The sequence below is a fragment of the Chelmon rostratus genome, chromosome 12 (assembly GCF_017976325.1).
Source record: "Chelmon rostratus isolate fCheRos1 chromosome 12, fCheRos1.pri, whole genome shotgun sequence".
Lineage (NCBI taxonomy): Eukaryota > Metazoa > Chordata > Actinopteri > Chaetodontiformes > Chaetodontidae > Chelmon > Chelmon rostratus.
Window position 1 is genome coordinate 20862491 of NC_055669.1, and position 19033 is coordinate 20881523.

General features: G+C 40.7%; 1 protein-coding gene across 1 annotated transcript in view; it reads right to left on the reverse strand.

Annotated features, from left to right (window-relative positions):
• LOC121614594 (piezo-type mechanosensitive ion channel component 2) overlaps positions 1 to 19033 on the reverse strand; it is an 83115-nt gene that overhangs the window by 24655 nt on the left and 39427 nt on the right. Inside the window, exons 13-25 of the mRNA XM_041948553.1 lie at positions 18311 to 18541; positions 17476 to 17596; positions 15769 to 15962; positions 14980 to 15128; positions 13856 to 14029; positions 9219 to 9502; positions 6241 to 6401; positions 5127 to 5303; positions 4711 to 4833; positions 3798 to 3998; positions 3499 to 3703; positions 2729 to 2830; positions 2452 to 2617 (exon numbers count right to left, since the gene is read on the reverse strand). Coding sequence (XP_041804487.1) covers positions 2452 to 2617; positions 2729 to 2830; positions 3499 to 3703; positions 3798 to 3998; positions 4711 to 4833; positions 5127 to 5303; positions 6241 to 6401; positions 9219 to 9502; positions 13856 to 14029; positions 14980 to 15128; positions 15769 to 15962; positions 17476 to 17596; positions 18311 to 18541 — 2288 coding nt within the window. The remainder of the gene's footprint in view (positions 1 to 2451; positions 2618 to 2728; positions 2831 to 3498; positions 3704 to 3797; positions 3999 to 4710; positions 4834 to 5126; positions 5304 to 6240; positions 6402 to 9218; positions 9503 to 13855; positions 14030 to 14979; positions 15129 to 15768; positions 15963 to 17475; positions 17597 to 18310; positions 18542 to 19033) is intronic.

A 19033-nucleotide genomic window follows, 5' to 3' on the forward strand; every position in this document is an offset into this window, starting at 1 on the left:
TGCTTAGGCCTGTAGTTTATTTCTCAAACCATCCTGCACTCACTCCTCTCAAGCTCACTCATAATTTCTTTGCGGTCATTGTCTGGGGCTGTCACTGGGATATGAGCTGTTCTCATCAGCTGGCCATATCTATCCAATAGCACAGCTACACACCTTCATTGTTAGCCTATCATCTTGCTGCTGTCTTTTTAAATATGACTCTCTCTCTCTCTGGCTTGATATGTCCATGCTGCTGTTATGTACAACTCTCCACCTCCCCATCACCGCAGAGTCTTTGTAGATACGTCAGCTTCATCATTTCATCAGCTTCATCAGACTCATCAGCAGCCACCACCACCACCACCAGTGTTTGGACTCCATGTTGGGATTTAACTTGCTGCTGCTTAGGGCAGACTCCATATAGAGCATATAAGCACCAAACTTTCTACAAGACCTAACTATCAACATCACCTGCCATAATTAAGAATTATCTTCACTTCATTCACTTGTCTCTCCTGATTGAAACGAAGTTGAATGTAAACAGCATGGACCCCGGCCACCTGAGCTAAGTTGCTAATAAGGATGCATGTTTACCACAGAATGAAAGTCAAAACAACATTTCAGTTCATTCTGCTGCTGTGTGCATGATCCGCCCATCAATCACACTTAGTGTATCACTTAGTGTCAGGACACCGGTAAGAGTCTGATCAATGAATGCGAACCAGAGCTGAAACCTGACTCCTGTCGCTGAGCTCAGGTACACTCTTGCATGTCCTGCGTGCGGCTAACATGCTAAAAGCATGCGTATGGATCCTGCGTTATCATGTGAGAGACCATTGATACGATGAGTGGAGTGCAAACATAGGAAGCAACGTGCGCTAATTTGATGGAAAACATGGGACCACAACAACAGCTGCACGGTTTAGGAAGCAGCTCTGATGAAGTGGCTTTGGATCGGACGATGCGTTGATGGGCCGGAATAGCTGAGTGAGTGTCCGTCTTCATCAGGGGGAGAAAATACCTTTTCCATACTTAAAAGCTATTTATTGAGTTAGAGTACAGGGCAAAAGCGTCTGCGTCGCGGAGTGACGGACAGAGTGTTATTGTGGAATATGGATTTCTCCCCCACCCCGTATCCGTAATTTGATCCTGGAGGGAAACGATGGAATAAGTGCAGAGCTGCTGTGGCGTGGACAGACGGGCTGTACAGCTCTCTTGTCTCTACTAGGGCTTGTTGATGGACACAGAGTGCGTTAATAAAAGACTTGTCCACTTTGTGCATAAAAACAGTGGAATGTGAAGAGCACATAATCAATGACTGTGGACAGGTCAGGATGCTCTCGCTGTCTTTCAAACTCGCTCTCTATTTCCCGGCCTCTCAAACCCCTGTCTTCACTCGTTTTTATGTGCAATGTCAGTATCTAGCTCTACAGTCAAATATCAGACGACAGCCAAAATTCTGAATTATGTATACAGTGGGTATTGAATAGCAGCTCTCACTAAGCTACTGACATGAGCAACTGTCATCTGTCAGTTTTTTCTTACCTTTATTTATCTGGGATAAGAGATTTGCTGAGCGAGTATGTTCTTATTCAGCACCACTCCACTTAAGATTTCTACAGTTACGCAGTTAGCAGCCAAGTACAACAGCAGTTTTCGACTGAGTTCTCTGTGAGCAGCTCGACTGAGAGGCTGGGAAACACAGTAAGCATCTGAGTCAACTGTACCTCAGTGGTTGTTGCTGAAATTGAGGAGAATGATACCTTTTTTTTACTTTTATAATGCAAATTTACCCAAAACCCGAACCTACAACCATCTGTTACCAGCCTGCTTCTTTTACCTTTTAGCCCATCAATGAGTTTAAAGCTGGACTTGATATTTTGGCACGATAGTGGCAACCTGCCTGTGATTCCTGTTGCACATTTGGTTTTGAACCTGCATGAACTGATTGTGTCCACCACTAGTGGGCGTAGATTTAAGTTGTGAACACAACACTGGCATATCATCAAGTTAGTATATTAAAGACATTCATGAAATAGTTTATAAAGTTATAAAGTTGTTTATTTACACATCCTGTAGTTGTCTACCACAGCATCCAAAACAGGCATGTCTGCATTAGTAGAACTGAATTACAACAAAGGCAAAATACTAACGTTGTGCTCTTTTATATTCTTGCTTGTTTTGGTGCAATTGTGAGAACATAAAATCATTAAACATCAATTAAACCAGCTACTTTGCTTCCTTTCCATTTCAGTGTCTTGTTGTCCTCCATGTTAATGCCAGTTCAATCAGGCTCCAATTGCACCAAAATTATGACAACTGTTTCAAGTGAATCTAATGTAAAATCTAATTTAGGCATTGAAATACAAGATCTGGGATCTATTGCCATATACTGTATCCATGGAGCCATAATAGGAATGCCTACTTTGGCCACTTCCTGCTGCAGTGTGATGTCAGTGTAAGCTGCTGTACCTGCAGTGGATGAAGTCGGGGACGGGGTTGTGGACGCTGAAAGAGGCTGCGTCCAGGTCTCGGCAGATCTCCACGTTGTCTCCAGCCATGAGGCGGACTGCCGCCTTGTTCTCATCGTCGAAGACCTGCCTCTGGAAAGAGGCACACAGCAGCAACATGAAGTCGTCTAGAAAAGAGGAGAGGAGAAATCTCATTTGACAGGCATCAGTATCATAACCACCACATAATCATAAAAATGGGGTTCAACTCATTTTTGAAGCTACACAGATACACATACAGATGAGGAACGATGAATTGGGTCTGGTGCGGAAATCTGGAACATAGAGCCACTTGACCACATTGGAGTCTGTAGTAGAGTTAGGAAACCTCCAGGGATAGTCTGAAATGAAAACATGCACCATTGTCATCGGACATACGTATAAACAACATGAACATACCAGGTTTGTTTGTGGAGCGCTTTAAAAGGACAGGACTGGCAACAAGAGCCTGACATGGTGACAACTGAAACCGGAAAAAGTCAGCCACAAAGACAGATAAACAACATCTTATACATATGATGCATTTCTGTAATTCTGTGAAACAATTCAAGGCCTCAATGTTCTTCTGGACTAAGATATCTAAGTTTTACACAGATACTTTTTTGTGAATAACTCACAAGTCATAAATGGCTAATTCTGAGACTTAGGGCACCTGAGGATATCACCTTGACACAATATAGACAATTTGAGCTAAGATATCAGTCATAAAAGGGCAAAAAACAATCTAGATTATTCATTAAAATACCACACATTTGTTGTTGATGTTGTTGTCAGGTTCTCAATTGTAAAGATAGTTGCTTTTCTGTTATTTATATGACTTATATGAGCATTTTTCTGAACTTTTTGATTTTTTTAAAAACAAAATGATTACTCAGTTGACTGTAGAATTTATGCTTGATTGAACTGATGACAAAAATAGGCGTTGAAATCACAGCAATAACTGGCTGTCGATCACTTCCCTGCGACTGTCTGTTTATTAGCGCAAGCTGGCCGAGTCGATTACACAAACCTTTACAGGCTGCAGGTGGGATCCCGATGCAGACAAAGTACTGGAAAGTCAGCATGCAGGCCAGGAAGCAGCAGTACTTGGGCCAGATCTCAGCGATTGCTTTCCTCCTGCGTTTATACATGACTGCTATCAAAGCGAAGGCATGAAGCATGGCATAGAAGTCCATACGCTGCCCGATTACATTGACCACCAACAGCAGGCACGTCTGAGGGACACACATGAGGAATACACACGACATGATGGAGAGAACAGTTTTCAGATAAAACATCGATTTTTTAGCTCTTTTCACTCGTCTATACCTCAAGTCCGAACTTGTAGAAGAAGTAGTTGATGAAGTATTTGATGAAGCTGACGATGCCGATGTCCAGATGCTGCCGGGTGATGCCATGGAAGATAATCCTGGCAGCGGGAGGCGACAGTTTGTTTCTCAGTCTGTAGTATTTCTGGTGGCGGTAGATGGTCACCTCGAATGCTAGCAGAGCGAGCATCAAGAGGTTGTTCTGCACAGAGAGGATATTTCTAAATGTGAACTCCTTTCATTGAAAATACGTGCAAACAGTTTGAATAACGGATTAGTTGAAGCTGACAGAATACTGAAATTATTTTAGTCTGGTTAAAGCTTAACCACTGGCTGGTCTTGGTGGTTCTTAAGCAGTAGTTTCTAACCCACTACTTCAATTTCTGGCAACCTCTGATGGACATTTGTCATATTTTCTAACATTTAATACGCCAAAGCTCACTTTAAGGGTACTGCAATCAAAGTTGCTCAGCTCTTATTATCTTAACAACATTTTCACTGTATTAACATAATATTTGAGGCCCTTCAGGTGAATAAAATGTTTTTTGACACTGTTAAAGAAATGCTTTGACAGTGTGCGCTACAGGACTTTGTGGTTTTCTGGGGGGGTTGTGTGAGGGACTGTTTCTTGGCCAGATGTAATGACTTCCTAGAGTCGTATCCCCCCTGTAAACCAACAACGTTGTTTTTTTACATATAAAATAAACAAGCTATAACGTGTTAATAAATGAGCTTTAGAGATGCTGGCGGGTAGAGTTTGTTACCTTTGAACAGAGCCAGGCTAGCTGTTTGTCCCTGTTTCCAGTCTATGTGCCAAGCTAAGCTAACTGGCTGCTGGGTTCAGCCTCACATTTAACATACAGGTGTCTTTCCCAAAACTTCAAACTCAACGGATGAATGTTTCCACTCCTCACCCTGAGGTAGTCCAGCAGGTCATTAGACTTCTTCAGGCCCACCCAGTGCGCTGGTTCCACAGGTTCCTTATACAGCAGGGAGTCCTTCATCTCAATCATCTGGTCCTTTGAGTAACTTTGTGGCTGCGAACAGAAAATATGTGTTGTTGGCTCTGTCGAAATGCAAACTTGCTTTGAAGTTATTTACTGTGTCATAATGTCCCAGCCGTGATATTTGCCATGAAATACAATCGTCCCAATCTGGATCTAGTCAGGTGTGTGATGTGTGTTTGTTTGCACATTACGCTTGTATGTGTTTTGCAATAAATACTTTATGCTTGTTGTAGATAGGACTTAATTACTTAAGATAGTAACAAAGATGTTAGGCATGTGGTGTTTACAAGAAAGTTCAAAAAGCATGTTCTCCTTATATTCACCATAGAGCAGTTCTTGGAGTACGAAGGTGGGTTTATAGACTTCAGCTGGTACAACATTTTGCATACAATGATGACACACGTCCACACAGTGCAAACACTGGAGGCCAGGGGCCGATACTGGCTGTATGGCAGTGCAAAGGCCCAGGACACCAGGAACACATAGTTGAACAAAGACACCTGCACACAGGACAATACAGGCCATGAGGACATAAAAAAAAACAACCTCACATAAATCTTTCTTTAAAACACGTTTACACATCACTTTAAATTACAAACAGTTGAAAAAAGTAAAGAATAATGGGGGGCAAATAAAAAATAAAAACACACATAAAACCTGTGATGAACACCCGTAAATAAAAGATCATTACATAATATAAATCTAAGTCTATAAAAGTGAGTATTAATAGGATTCTAACAGACTAAGCCTGAGGAGCTTATCCAGGCTAAACTCTCGGTCAGTTTGTTCCAAACTCAAACAGCCCTGATGGCATGAAAACTCAGATCAAGGCTTTTTTCCCATCCAGAAACCATAACAGCTATTGCACTCTGCCCAAACATCCTTAGACTATCATCTGGCTGCGTAGTAGTCCTGTCCAGACCCGGTTAACTTCAAACTTGTTCAAGCAGGTTAAAGAATTGCTAGAGATCAACTTATTTTATACAGCACCTGAGCAACAAAGTCGACAAAGACAATTTGAGCAGGGCCAAATGTAAGAGGTAAGGTAAGGAGGTAGAGCTCTTCACCCCAGACAGTCATTTATGTAGAGACGAATAAATGGCCTCAGCACACTGCTGTCCATCATTTATGGTCTGGTTTATGTTGTACCAGTGGAGCAAGTGGCACAACAATGTGAAAATACTCAAGAGCTTGCTTTCTTGGATAAAAAGCACTTCGCAGAGTCAGGGTGTCTGGCAGGACTTCCCCTCCTTGGAAAGGGAAAAGCTCTCTTAAGCTCTCTTTTAGTTTGATAAGAACTTTTTTCAGACCAAAATAAAATCCACTGTGAACATCTCCCAATTAACTCTTTAAACACCTGTGACTACATCTACCTGCTGTTGCAGACGCTGCGTTTAGTCATATGCCGGCCTTTAACTGTACTTCAGCCTTTCATACCTCTTTGACAGAGACCAGGACAATGTAGCAGGACACAATCTTGATGATGTGGATCTCCAGCAGCCACCAGATGAACAGCTGCAGTTTGTGGAAGTACTCCAGGAACTTGAGGAAGAGCACAGTCAGACGGTCGACCACCAGGTGCCATTTATTCTTCAGATCTGAGGAAGAAGAGAGACAAACCAGATACACTTAAATGGAAAAACAAGACCAGGGAGGTGCAAATGGAAAGTGTTTCCCAGTTTCACCTCTTAATTACAGCAGTATGTCCTCTGTTTACACTCTATTATGCCTCTTCTTACACTTTGCTTTCATGTCTTCTAATAGACCAACTCAAGCTGGAACAGACTCTCTCTTTACACTTCAGGAATAAGTCAGGTGATATGATGTTTTTCTTATTGTCAACAAATCACGAGAAAATACCAAATAACAGGTAGCCAAAGTCTGATAAGGTATATCTTGATGATGAATCTTTCTTATCATAACATCATGGCCACAGGAGTTTGTTCCAATTCAATCCCACATTCTGTAAAGTACACTGTCCTGCTGCCGTAAATGTGTATTAAACCTCAGATAAAAATAGACCCCAACAAATGCACTATTTAGTCCAGTTTTTGCCAGTCTTACCTGTGCCTTGGATGATTAGATTGCATTTTAATAGATATTTTTCCATTAAAAATAAACCAAACTTCTTACCAAGCTTCACCTGGAGGTTGGCAGAAACACAATCGTGAGCTCAAACAATAAGTTTTCTCTCTGTATTTTATTGTAGTGAGCTGAAAAGCGTTTGGTTTTGTAATACCGGCTGGATAAAACTAACTAATCCTAAAATTCAGAGGAAGTATGTCCACGGAAATGAAATCTAAACAGAAAATACGCAAATCAGTAAAGAAACTAGGTATTTATTGTGTGTTTAAGGATTCAAATGGAAGCGATGTGTGTGAGAAACTGCATTTTAGTGGGGGAAAGAGATATCCCAGATGTAATTGAGGTCAATGTACAGGCTGGATGTGTTTTACACATATTCTGAAACTATAAAGTGCTTGTTTATGTGTTTAATTTTTCCCATATGCAGTATGTCAAGATGTATGGAAAGATGCCTGAAATCTGCATTCATTCCAACTGGTTGCTTTAATTATCTGATAATGAAGACTTAATATTTGGTTTTATGTTCTCACAAAGTAGTTAAAAAAAACTCCAGCGACAGTTTGGTGGTGGGCGTATGTTTTTAAAAAAGCCACATTATCTCTGGTTTTAATAGAGGCCTCATTGTTTGGATAAGAAACTCTGAGAGAGCATATAACTCGTATAGCTTGCAGGTCATCATAAACTGAGAGGCCCTGCAGGGTTGTGCTTTATCACCTATTTTATTTTCTGTGTATAAACCACATTTTAATTTAAGACCAGCGTGAGTGTCTGTGTAAATATGCTAATGGTGCAGGGCTAGCTGGCCATAGCAGGATGATGGAATGGGTGAAAGTGAGCAGTTGAGCTACGTGCTGTGTCAGAGCAGAAAACTGGAGGTAAATCTTACTGAACCCAAAAATCTGCAATACAACAGATTCTTACAGCTTCGCTCGGGATGATTAATGAGTGGCTGGTGGGAGTGTAGGCAGCAGATACTTGGGCTGCAGACTGAGCTCCTCTAAGAGAGCTTTGGCCTTTAAAGACTGTATGCAACATATGTCTTCTGAGCACACAGGCCGAGAGAGATCCGAGAGAAAAGGTCTGTGGATGCTACGTAGCAGCACAGGAGTCTGAGCTGTAAACACAGTGAGAGGGGCAAACATGGGCAGCAGTGTGGGAAGCTTTAATACACTTTGGAGGAAAACAACAGTTTGAGCATCACACGCGGAAGCTCACGAGATGCCAAAGTGTTTAAATACAACTCTGCAAAGTGTGCTCAGCCACACCGCCTCTGGATGAGCAGTTCAGCGTGACCTTCGTTTGGATATTTGTTTTTCCTCAGGCACTTTAACCACAATTTTGAAAAAGAGAGTGATGATATGCAACCCATATGTTGGCATGATTACACGCCAAGTAAACCATCAGGATGCCTCAATGATGCATATATTATTGCAGACTGGCTGCATTTGCCATCTGCTTGTTCATACAACTCTGAGGAGGCGTTGGACTCCATTTCAACCAACGTAGCTCTAATGTAGTTCAATTCTGTAGCTTTAAATCTCACTATTTGACATAAATAAAAGCTTTACATTACCATCAGACTCAAAGTGATTTGTTGTCTACAAATCGTCTGCTTCCTAGAATTAGACTGCAGATCTGTCACATGGAAGCAGATTTTAATGGTCTGACTGGTGGACAGAACAGTAATAGTTACTGAGTTGTCTCATATGTTTCTTGCCAGACCAGAATCTCTAAAAGGAAAAATTGAAATTGGGACACTGACGCCTTTGGAAACCCTGCGGCAGCCATTTGACCGACTGTAAATTAGAAAATACCCGCTTGTGGGTATTTGTGGCACCTCTGGCTTTTGTGTTTCGATGCCAGTTCTCTAAATCTTACCACTCCAGTTCAGCTTGAATTATTCCAGACCTCCATGTGCTGAACAGGGAGGTTTGGCTACACAAAACTACTGCCGCTGAAATTAAATCATGTTGTGCTGAAATGATTAGATGATGAATCAATTAGTTGACTGGCAGACAATTAAACAATTTTGATCACTGATGTGGCTGATCATTTGAGTCATTTATCAAGCTTTTACTACATCTTTTCAAACAGAAAAGCAGTTTGCTGCTTTTCTGCTTTAGATCATGAAGCAAATATCGTTGAATTTTAAGACATCAACTTTAGTTCTGAGATATTGTCATGAGTATTTTTCACTACTTTCTACATATTTTATAGACTAAATGAACAATTGATTAATCAAGAAAATAACTTACACATTAAGTTTAATGAAATAGTCAGTTGCAGCCCTAATATGATTTACTGTTGCGGTTTGTGGACCTGCCCAGTACCTGAGCTCTGCTCGGTGCTCGGCTCCGGCTCCGTCCCTGCACTGCAGTGGTGGCTCTCCTCTGTGCTGGACTGCCGGGGGTCGGAGAAGCTCCTGGGCTTCTCGCCAGTCCCATCGGTGTCATACATCACCACCACCAGGGCCTGCTCCTTCTCCTCTGTCCGCCACTCCCCCTGCTCCCCCTGCTCCTCCTGCGGCTCCTGCTCCTCTCTGGGCAGCGCTGCCTCCACCGAGCTGCCGCTGAGCATGGTGAGGTCCGCCAGGCTGCCATCCTGGTGCACCAGCCTGAGGGCGTGTGAGAAGTTATTACACACGAAGACACATGCATGCAGACTCACACACGCGTCTGTATTTCTGTACTCATGAGGACCTTCAATCACCTTTTTCTATACTTTATGTTAAAGTGAGGGTGTGCACGTTAAAGGCGTCTCAAACATGTGAATCAGTCTCCACCAGGATGTGACACATTTGCATTCCACATCGGCTGGAGCGATCTTTGATTTCCGTTTGACATTCCAGTCCCAAGGCTATTATCAAGGCTATTAACAAAATAAGCAATTCTGCTCAAATCTGACCTATTTTATCATTGTGTGTTGCTGAAACCATAATACATTTGTATTGTTGAGATTATTGCAAAGCCCTTTTCTTTGGTCTTCCTATGCATGATCCTACAAGTCTGTGGCTTCAGCACTAGGGCTAGAATCTTGACAAAAACAAAATAATTTGATGATTTAACATTACTTCTAGCCTCTCTTCACTGGTCACCAGTGGAGGTAAGTAAATAATAAAGCTTTATCTATATAGTGCTTTTTAAAACACACAGTTACACAGAGCTTCACACACGAAAAGATAAAAATCGATAAACAAATATGGTAAAAGTACAATATAAAACCCAAGACAATGAGAGACAGACCAGACAACAAGAACATAAAACAAAGGCCAGAGTGGAGATCTATAAAAAAAAGGCTTGCCTATAAAGATTTTAGAGGCTGCTTGCTGAAACAGTCCAAAGAATCAGCAAATCTGATATACGAGGGAAGATGATTCAAGAGGTTTGGAGCTAAAACAGCAAAGGCACAATCATCTTTTGTTTTGCAGTTGGAGCGGGGGGTGGATAAAAGGTCGAGATTAGAGGACTGGAGTGGTCGAGAAGCGGAATACGGAACGAGGAGATCAGAAACGTAACTGGGGGCAAAGTCATGCAGAGCCTTATAAGTGATCAACAGTTTGTAGTTTATTCTGAATTTTACAGGGAGCCCGTGGAGGGAAGCAAGAACAGAGGTAACGTGGGACCGTCGGATAGTTTTAGTTAAAAGCCTGGCAGCTGCAGGCTGAACTCGCAGTGAACGCTTTAGAGCAGCTTGACAGAAACACGTGTGGAGGGAATAACAATCATCAAGGCAGAAGAAAAGGAAAGTGTGATTCAATAGCTCAAGATCTGTAACATAGATCTCATTTTTGGGATGTTTCTCAGCTGAAGAAAACTGGGCTGAACAAGCTTTGTTGGTGAAAAGTCATATACTGATCAATGGTAGCAAGATTCCAAGCAGCAGATTTGATACATGAGTGGATCAATAAAGAGATCAACTGCAAGTGACTGACTGAAATATATTGACAGACAGTGTTTTGAACCACTCCAACCACTTTTTCTACACCATGTTGGTAGTTTTAGGTGCTGCTGATGCAGTGGTTTGCATCGCTTGACTTTTTCTCCCACTGCCTGTCTGCCTTCTTTTTTTTTTTTCATCCCCTTGAAACAGTTCCCGCTCAGAGACTCCCATACATCAACCACAGTGGCCCACGTGGGACCGTGCCCAGGAATGAATGAAATTAAATTAGAACTGGTGAAATGGCTGGTGTTCTCTAGTTTCTAACTTCACGATTATATCATAAACTTTAAAGGGCTCCACTGCTTTAAGCATCTATAGACGTCTGACTCTGCCATCATTTTTTGAGGATTTTAATTAAGTTTTGGGCCTTTTAATCCTTTATTAGAGACAGTATACGGATGATACACAACAAACGACGCAGACAGACTTGAAGCTAGGATGTGCAACTCATGGCCGCCATCTTTGAAAGCTTATTTTTACATGTGAAAACGTGACCTACTCCTTTATCATTCTGACTCAGAGACACCTTAATATTAATTTTCACCTTACTAGAAAGTCCTCTGATTCTGACCTGAAAAAAGCTATTTAAAGAACATGTTCAATGGTTTTCCTCACAGTCCTTTTTGAAGGCACTCCGTCCTCATGAGTACGTAAATACAACACACACTCATACACACGGTCCAGGTGATTTTTAAAGGCTCTGGTGCAAATGTTTAGATGGGAATCATCAGCTCTGCGTCCGCTAACTGAAGCACAGAGCTTTCATCAGGCATTGTGATTGATAAGCAGTGCACATTCCTTCTGCATTCTTTAAAACAATCTGGCTTGTTTTGTTTGTTTGTTTGGTTTTTTTTTTGGTGTGTCTGAGGATTTTCTTCTTGCAGCAGATTAATGGCAGCAGCTGAAACTCAAAGGGGGGCATTAACCCTTTAAATTCTTCTCAGGCAATGGGGCGAGGTCAAAGGTCGGGTTTGTGTTGCATGAACCGGCCGCATATCAAGGCAAGCATTTCGTTATCCAGGTCACACTTACTTGCTCTGCTGGGTGGGTATTTTTTGCTTGATGCTGCTCAGAACAATAAAGTTACACAGAAGTCGAGATGAACAGTGAGGAGAGAAACCAACAAAGTCAAGCTGAAACTGACACTTGAAATAATTTAAAAGTATCCACGTAGCTTTATTAAAATGCATGAAAACTGGCCAAAAGGTCCTGTGGTTTGGGGTAGGCGAACTTTTTCAGGAAAGGGGTAATTTGAGGTTCAGTGCAGAAAAGGGGGTGTAGATCATTGGCAAGATACTGGAAGTGAAGAACAGTTCGTTCAGATTCAAACATGCTTGTTTGACAGTTTCTGAAACCATTGGAGAGAAGTAGAAGGATTTTATTAGGGAAAGAGCTGGGCTGGGTTTGGAGGGGGGTTAAAGATCCTTAAAGATAACAGAGAATCAAAAAGTGAAGGCTACAGGCAAAATAATAAATTATAACACCTGAAGACAAACACAATGTCAGTAAAATACGTCCAGGAGTAAGATACTTCAGAAGATCATCAATGTATAATCACAGGGACAAGTCAGTGTGGGGGGGAAAGGACGTCTTGCAACAGGAGGAGGAAGTTGAGAGTCAGAGGTGAAATGGGATGGCGGTGGATGCCACAGAAAGCGAGCAGATACCCACCTATTCATGATCAGATATACACGCCCACTGACTTTAGCATGGCTGTGTGAAAAGGGTGGCAGAGGAGAGATGGCAGCAGGTAACAGAGAGAAGCAGAGAGGAGCTAAGCAAATGGCAGCGAAACAGTGGAAAACCCACCACAGCACAGACTGTGAAAATGTGAAAGTTAATGTCACGTTCAACACACGATGCACACAAGGACAGATGTTCATTGTTGAACAACTTTCAGTGGAATCATGTGCTGATGAAGCCCCACTTTGTGCCTCTCAGTCACAGAAAAATGAGAGATGACATTGTTGAAAAACCTTGAACATTGTTAAACAAGGAAATAGAAGACAGGGGAGCTAATTGAGTTAAAATCAGGCAGAATATTAACGTCATTTAGACAGTTAGAAGAGTCTTTGATGATGCTGTAAATAACTTTAAAACAGCAGTAAGTGGTTTTTCAAAGGTCGAAAATTTTAATCTCTCATTTGTATAAAATCTCCTATGATTTCCAACAAAGCTCGCCAGGAATTTATATCTCAGAAAAACAAATGTTTAGCTCTTTGACCAAAGTGGAATAATTGTCATCAGGATCGTCAGGTCACTGACTCAAATGTTAATACAGGAGAGGCACAAAATGTCGCTAATTGTGATTAATTGTGACAAATTTCTGATGCCCAAATCAAAGATTACAAGCAAGTTATAATTAAAGCTAAAATAGCTACAGAGCTCTGAGATGTTTTGGTCTGTTAATAGCACTGAACATCAGTATGATTACTTGCATACGTTTTTCATATTGTGAAATACATTTATGAGAAAATGTTCTTATTAATATTCTGATAGTGACTTCTTGGTGCAGTTTTTGTAGTATTTCTTAACAGTGATTTGAAGAAATGAAGAGAAAAGACACAGAGAATCTTTGTTTTACAGGGACTTAAAATGAGTGTCCTGCATTGCAAACATAACTTATGCAGTCTGGACTCATGTTCTGCTGTATGTTCTTAAAGATGCCATGAAAGAAACAGGATTTGGGGATTTGACATTACAGTACAAACTAATGGTCTTCTAGCTAGGGAGAGAAAAGGAAGGAAATTTGATAAGAATGACAGGACTGTTAAAAATTTGATCTGTTTATTGACTGGAGTTCGTCTTCCCACAAGTTCAAATGCTCATTTCTCAGGACGTCTAGCACCAAAAGATTGCAGATAAATCTTGCAAAGCAAAAAATAAAGTGGCCAGAATTAGATCTGGCAGGTTGTCTATGAACAGTTTGTCTGTAGTTCTATGAACTTAAACCAAATACAAAAGAGCAAAAAAAGTAAACTTCTCAATGATGGTTTGGTCAAAAGAAGGCAAACAGAACGAGTCTCACCTGTAGATAGTGCTCTCCTCTTTGGCCACTACAGCCTGGAGGTCAGTGAGCTCCAGGAAGCGGTCGTGGAAGTAGTGCATGTGGAGAATACACACCAACAGGAAGGATGTGGGAATGAAAATCCTGGTGAACAGCATGGAGACAGTAAACTTCTCCAGGCCCAGATCCTCCAAGCTGCACAGGTGGAAAATGAGAGGAAACAGAAGAACATGAGCATTCAGCTTACATCTTTTTTGAGGTACCCGTGAGTGAGATTGATGACAAAAAGTGACCCAAAAAAGTCTAAATCCTCTGAATATTTAAAGGTTAAATGGGGGATTAAATGCTATTCTGTCACTGCTGGATGGTATACACTTAGGGTTTGTGCAGTGAACAGTGATCTCCTTCAGCAATGCACAGTTTACAACCTAAGGCTGAAGCAAAACCTTGAAAACTTGAAAATGAAATAGGACCAGGTAAAGCAATCTTCTCATTACCCTGCTTTTACTAAATAACCTCATCCCACCAAAACCTTGCATACATACATATTTATGTGTTCTTTTTAATTGAATTTGCATGTTAAAACAAAGTTTTTTTTCTACTTTTTTATGTAGAGTATTTCCTGTTCCCAGTCTAATGATGATGTTTCAAACTGTCAACTTTTCTTCAGGCCAAACATTTAACATTTGCATTTTAGCACACAGGAGAGACCTGACATTATACTTTCTTATTACCTTCAAATATCAGCATTCGTATAATGATGGTGATACAGAGAGGGAGCCTGTTCTTCGAACGTGTCTTAACTAATCCAGGCTAACATGCTGTTATCAGGCTAATCTTTCCTGTTTATGCTCATCCAGCTCATTTGGTTCTATGGATAATGTTAGAAGACACCTGGATGAAGTTATCTTGAAAAGCAGTGTGCTCATATTTTAAGAAAAAAGCAGTATCAGCAGTGCTGTTGTTCGGCTGGTGCTGATCATGAGATTGCACTGACATGAGGTAGTTGTGTTGGGAACCCAGCATGCAAGCCTGCAAGTTAAATGGAGAGAAAAATAGATGGTTGACGACTAAGTGTCCGCTGTTGCCAGTCTGGGAAGTGAGACCAGCAGTGAGTCAGTAACCTGCTTCTCAGACGTGCTCACCTCTCTGCGTCCATGCTAGTCACCTTGGACCAGAAGGGCAACGAGCTCTCAAACTGGAAGGTGTAGACCAGGGTGAGGACCAGCATGGTGTACATCACCACCGACATCCAGAAGTACTTCAGGATCTTTCGCCACCACTCATAGTGGACCTAGAGAAGAATAATTGTGATCATTGTGCTTCAGGGGTCATGAATTCTCTAACAAGAACAGCTGTAATGCATTAAATTAAACATGGTGCGCAGAGGACATCTGGATTTAAGGTGACTGCTCTCTTTTATTGTGGAAGGAGTTATAAAACAGCAGAGAAAACACTGCGGACTATAAGTCTGCTGTACACAAACTTTATGACATAATAAAATTGTCAGCACCTTCTGTCTTTGGGAAATTGAATTTGGAAACTTTACAGCATCCTACCCATACACTAATTTTGGAATACACACAGTAACACATAGTAAACAGCCTCAATTTAACTGAGACAGTACACGTTTGAATGCACACAATTAGGGTTTCTAGGGGTTTTATAAGCAAAAGAGGTCATCAGACGTTCTTGGTCTGAGGATTTGTGCAAATTAAAGACAAATCAAATTATTTTTTTAAGTCAACATCCAAAATATTCCTTGGATATTACATACATCTGTCTGAAGTTCATATATTGTAATGTACTGCATATTTGGAAATGTGTTTACATCAGAGCAGCCATATGTGTCTCTGTGTGTGTGTGTGTGTGTGTGTGTGCGCTGCCACACATCTGATGTAAGAACGCAATAATACAGCGGTGTGTTTTGGCACCTGATAGAGCACCACACAGGAGAGGAACATCATCATGTAGATGATCTTGTACATGACGATGGTTCCCTCGAAGCTGACGAAGAAGAACATGCCACCACAGATGTAGATCCAGTATTTAACCAGCAGAGCCATGACCATGTTTCCCAGAACCTGCATGATGTCCTGCTCCCCTCCCTCCTCGGAGTCCTCTTCCTCTATAAAACACAGCAGCGAATCAGAAAACTCTGCACTAACTAAGACACACAACCAAACAGTACATTCACACAAACACACACATATAAAAACACTTGATAATAAACCTGTGCAGGATCAGTGCTGCAGAGACCTGAAGGCTTTTACAAAGACTTTTCCTAGAAACTAAAAGCAAGATGAGCAAATCACATTAATTTCTACTAACAAGGGATGTGAATATAGTTATATTATTTTAAATGAATTTCTAAGTCCTTTTAAAGTTTTGGTAACACTACTTTAAAGCACTCTGTTTAGCATAAATATTTAATAGTTTATAACTCACTATAATGTAGTTGCAGCACATACAAGGACATTTAAAGTGTTTATTAATGCAGTGTTTGTAAACAATTCACAAGCTTCTCCTGTGAAGACATATTTTATATTATCACAGCGACATTTTACTATGTTTTCATTAATTATCTGTTTATATACCCGCCTCCACTAATGCGGACCCACTGCATTAATGAACATTTACATCTGCATATAAAACTGCATTATATTGTGTTAGAAACCATACCAAATAGTCATATAATGCCGGTAATTGATTAAAATTAAAGTAAAGCATTACCAAAGTAATTGAGTGGACACAAGTCTGACTTCCACAAAATACTGCATGTACATACAGTATACAGCTAAATGGAATTTTGACATGTTTGTAAAATAAACTGGTGCGTGAATATGAGTCGACAGCCTGTAGAGTATGTATGAATAACTGAATTTGTTGGAAAGAAATTCTGAAGACTTATCTGGTCTAGGAATTTATCAGTAGAGTGGTAGTCAGACCTCTTGGCCTCGTGAACAGAGGGTAGAAATCTGGATGACCTGCAGAACAGCCTCAGCGTTCTTCCCTCATTGTGAAAATAAACTAAAGAGTATAATATGTGAAGTGCAAACACTCAGACGGTCAGTCAGTCAGCTTTGTATGGTTTGGGTATGACATATGCACTAGTACTCTACAGCATTAACAATGTGGTATGTGTGCGGCTTGATTCATGCGTATGTGTATGATATTAGCATTTCGCTAACTTGCAACTGCATCTTTTAACATTTGATCAAGAACAACATTCTGACTGTCATTATGTCTTCAGAATGCTTATTTTGCTGCTCTCTTTATCCGTCTGTGAATTTTAACCATCACCTCACTGGTTTCAAAACATCTCATCAAAGGAGTGCAGCTGAATATTAGCCAGCTGGAAAACACTGGCACATTTACAGAAATGATTATTGTGTCTTTATATATAAGTAAATGAAATGAAACAAAGCTTCCAAACAAAGGAAAGAAATTTACCCAGCTTTATTTTCTGATAGCTGCAAATGATAGTTAGTTAGCATCTTCCACTGTGGCTGGTAGGACTGACACATTTTCTAGTTAAGGGTGGTGCTGACAGCTTTAGGTAATTTCCAAAATTACTTTCTCTAACCACAATTTCACAGTATTCCTACTATAATGTAAGTAAAGTGAATAAAGAGGCTTACCCTTCTTCTTCTGATCCTCCACATGAACGTCTGAGAGACCAGCGCTGTCCTCCTTTTGTTTTTCCCATCTCTCTGTGAGCGTTTGTCTCAGCAGCAGCCAGAAGCTCAGCAGACACAGGGCCTACGCGCAATAAATAAAATGTTTCGACACGCAAATGACCAGCAACAGAAGATTCACTAATAAATCATTTGAATTTACTTTAACTAGCTCAGGGCATAATATAACACAAATAGATATATATAGATCAGTTTTTTTGAGTTTATAAACTTTCAAGCATGTGTTGCATTCATCTGACACTTAAAATAAACTTTACAAATTTTGAGTTTAACTCAGGTGTGAAATATAATTGCGTCGCCGCTCTCTGAAGGGATGAATGTATGCACTGTTTAACAGGTCAGTAGCATGGGTGATAAAGAACACATTAAGGCTGCAAGTCTGTGGTGGCCTACTGACGTATAAAATCTCATTCTAGACACAATTAGGTCAGGCTCAGAAGCTGCCAACATGAAAGTCTTTGAGCTTTTCCAAAACATGTCAAAACACTACAAACCTGACCTTCTCCTTCAGGAGCACATATGACTGCCCTCTCTCATTTAAGTAATTGACTATTAGAGAGACACAGCTTGACAATGTTTAGTTTCAGAATCTTCCGTCAGCTGCACACAGTGTGCATCTGTTGCATTAGGAATCCTTGCACATATTAAATTGTGTTTTTGGATCACAGGTTGTAACTCAATCTAAAGGTCAGTTTTAATGATTGCATGGATTTGTAACAGACAGAAACTCATAGCGATGTCAAAATCAAGAAAATTCTGTTCATTTTAACTCACAAACCTTGGATGAAAGTGAGTGGAAAGGGTTGTTTTTCTTGAGAAAGAACCCTGGGACTCCATCCATGTTCTCAAAACTCCAAATGTACTGCAGAACTATCAGCAGGTTGCCGTAGGCCACCATGAAGGGAGAGGACAGCATGGCGTAACGCCTCCGGTCCCTCACCATCCACAGCATGCACGACCAGATGAGGAAGACGAACGTCAGCCAGCTGACGTATGTGATGCTCCACACCTGACGAGAACACACCACAGGGAATTATTCATGTATAAAACAGAGCTTTATACAGTTGTCTGGGCTTCTTGCCTGTATCGCCACATGTTGTCAATGCACAGTAGAGATCTGTATATGAATGGACAGAGGAGATTGGGTTGTTTAAAACAAAGCTGAATTTTATGTTCATGAATTTCTTCAGTCTAGGATGCATATGTTATGAGTTTAGACACAACAATTCCCATCATGCTTTGTGTGCTGTTTACATGGAAGCCATGGACGTACAGATGTCCGAACTATGTCCTGAGCTACTTTTGGTACAGAAGGAAAGTTTTGAATTTTAATCTGATAATTTGAGTTGAAGATCTGAAATTGTGACATTTTAGAGAGTGTCTAACAATAACTTTTATCTAAATGAAACATTGGTTTCAATTAAATTCTTCTGAAAATCATCTGCTTGTAAGCACAACTAACTAAACTAAAATAACAATCTTTATCTTTACTCTCCTACAA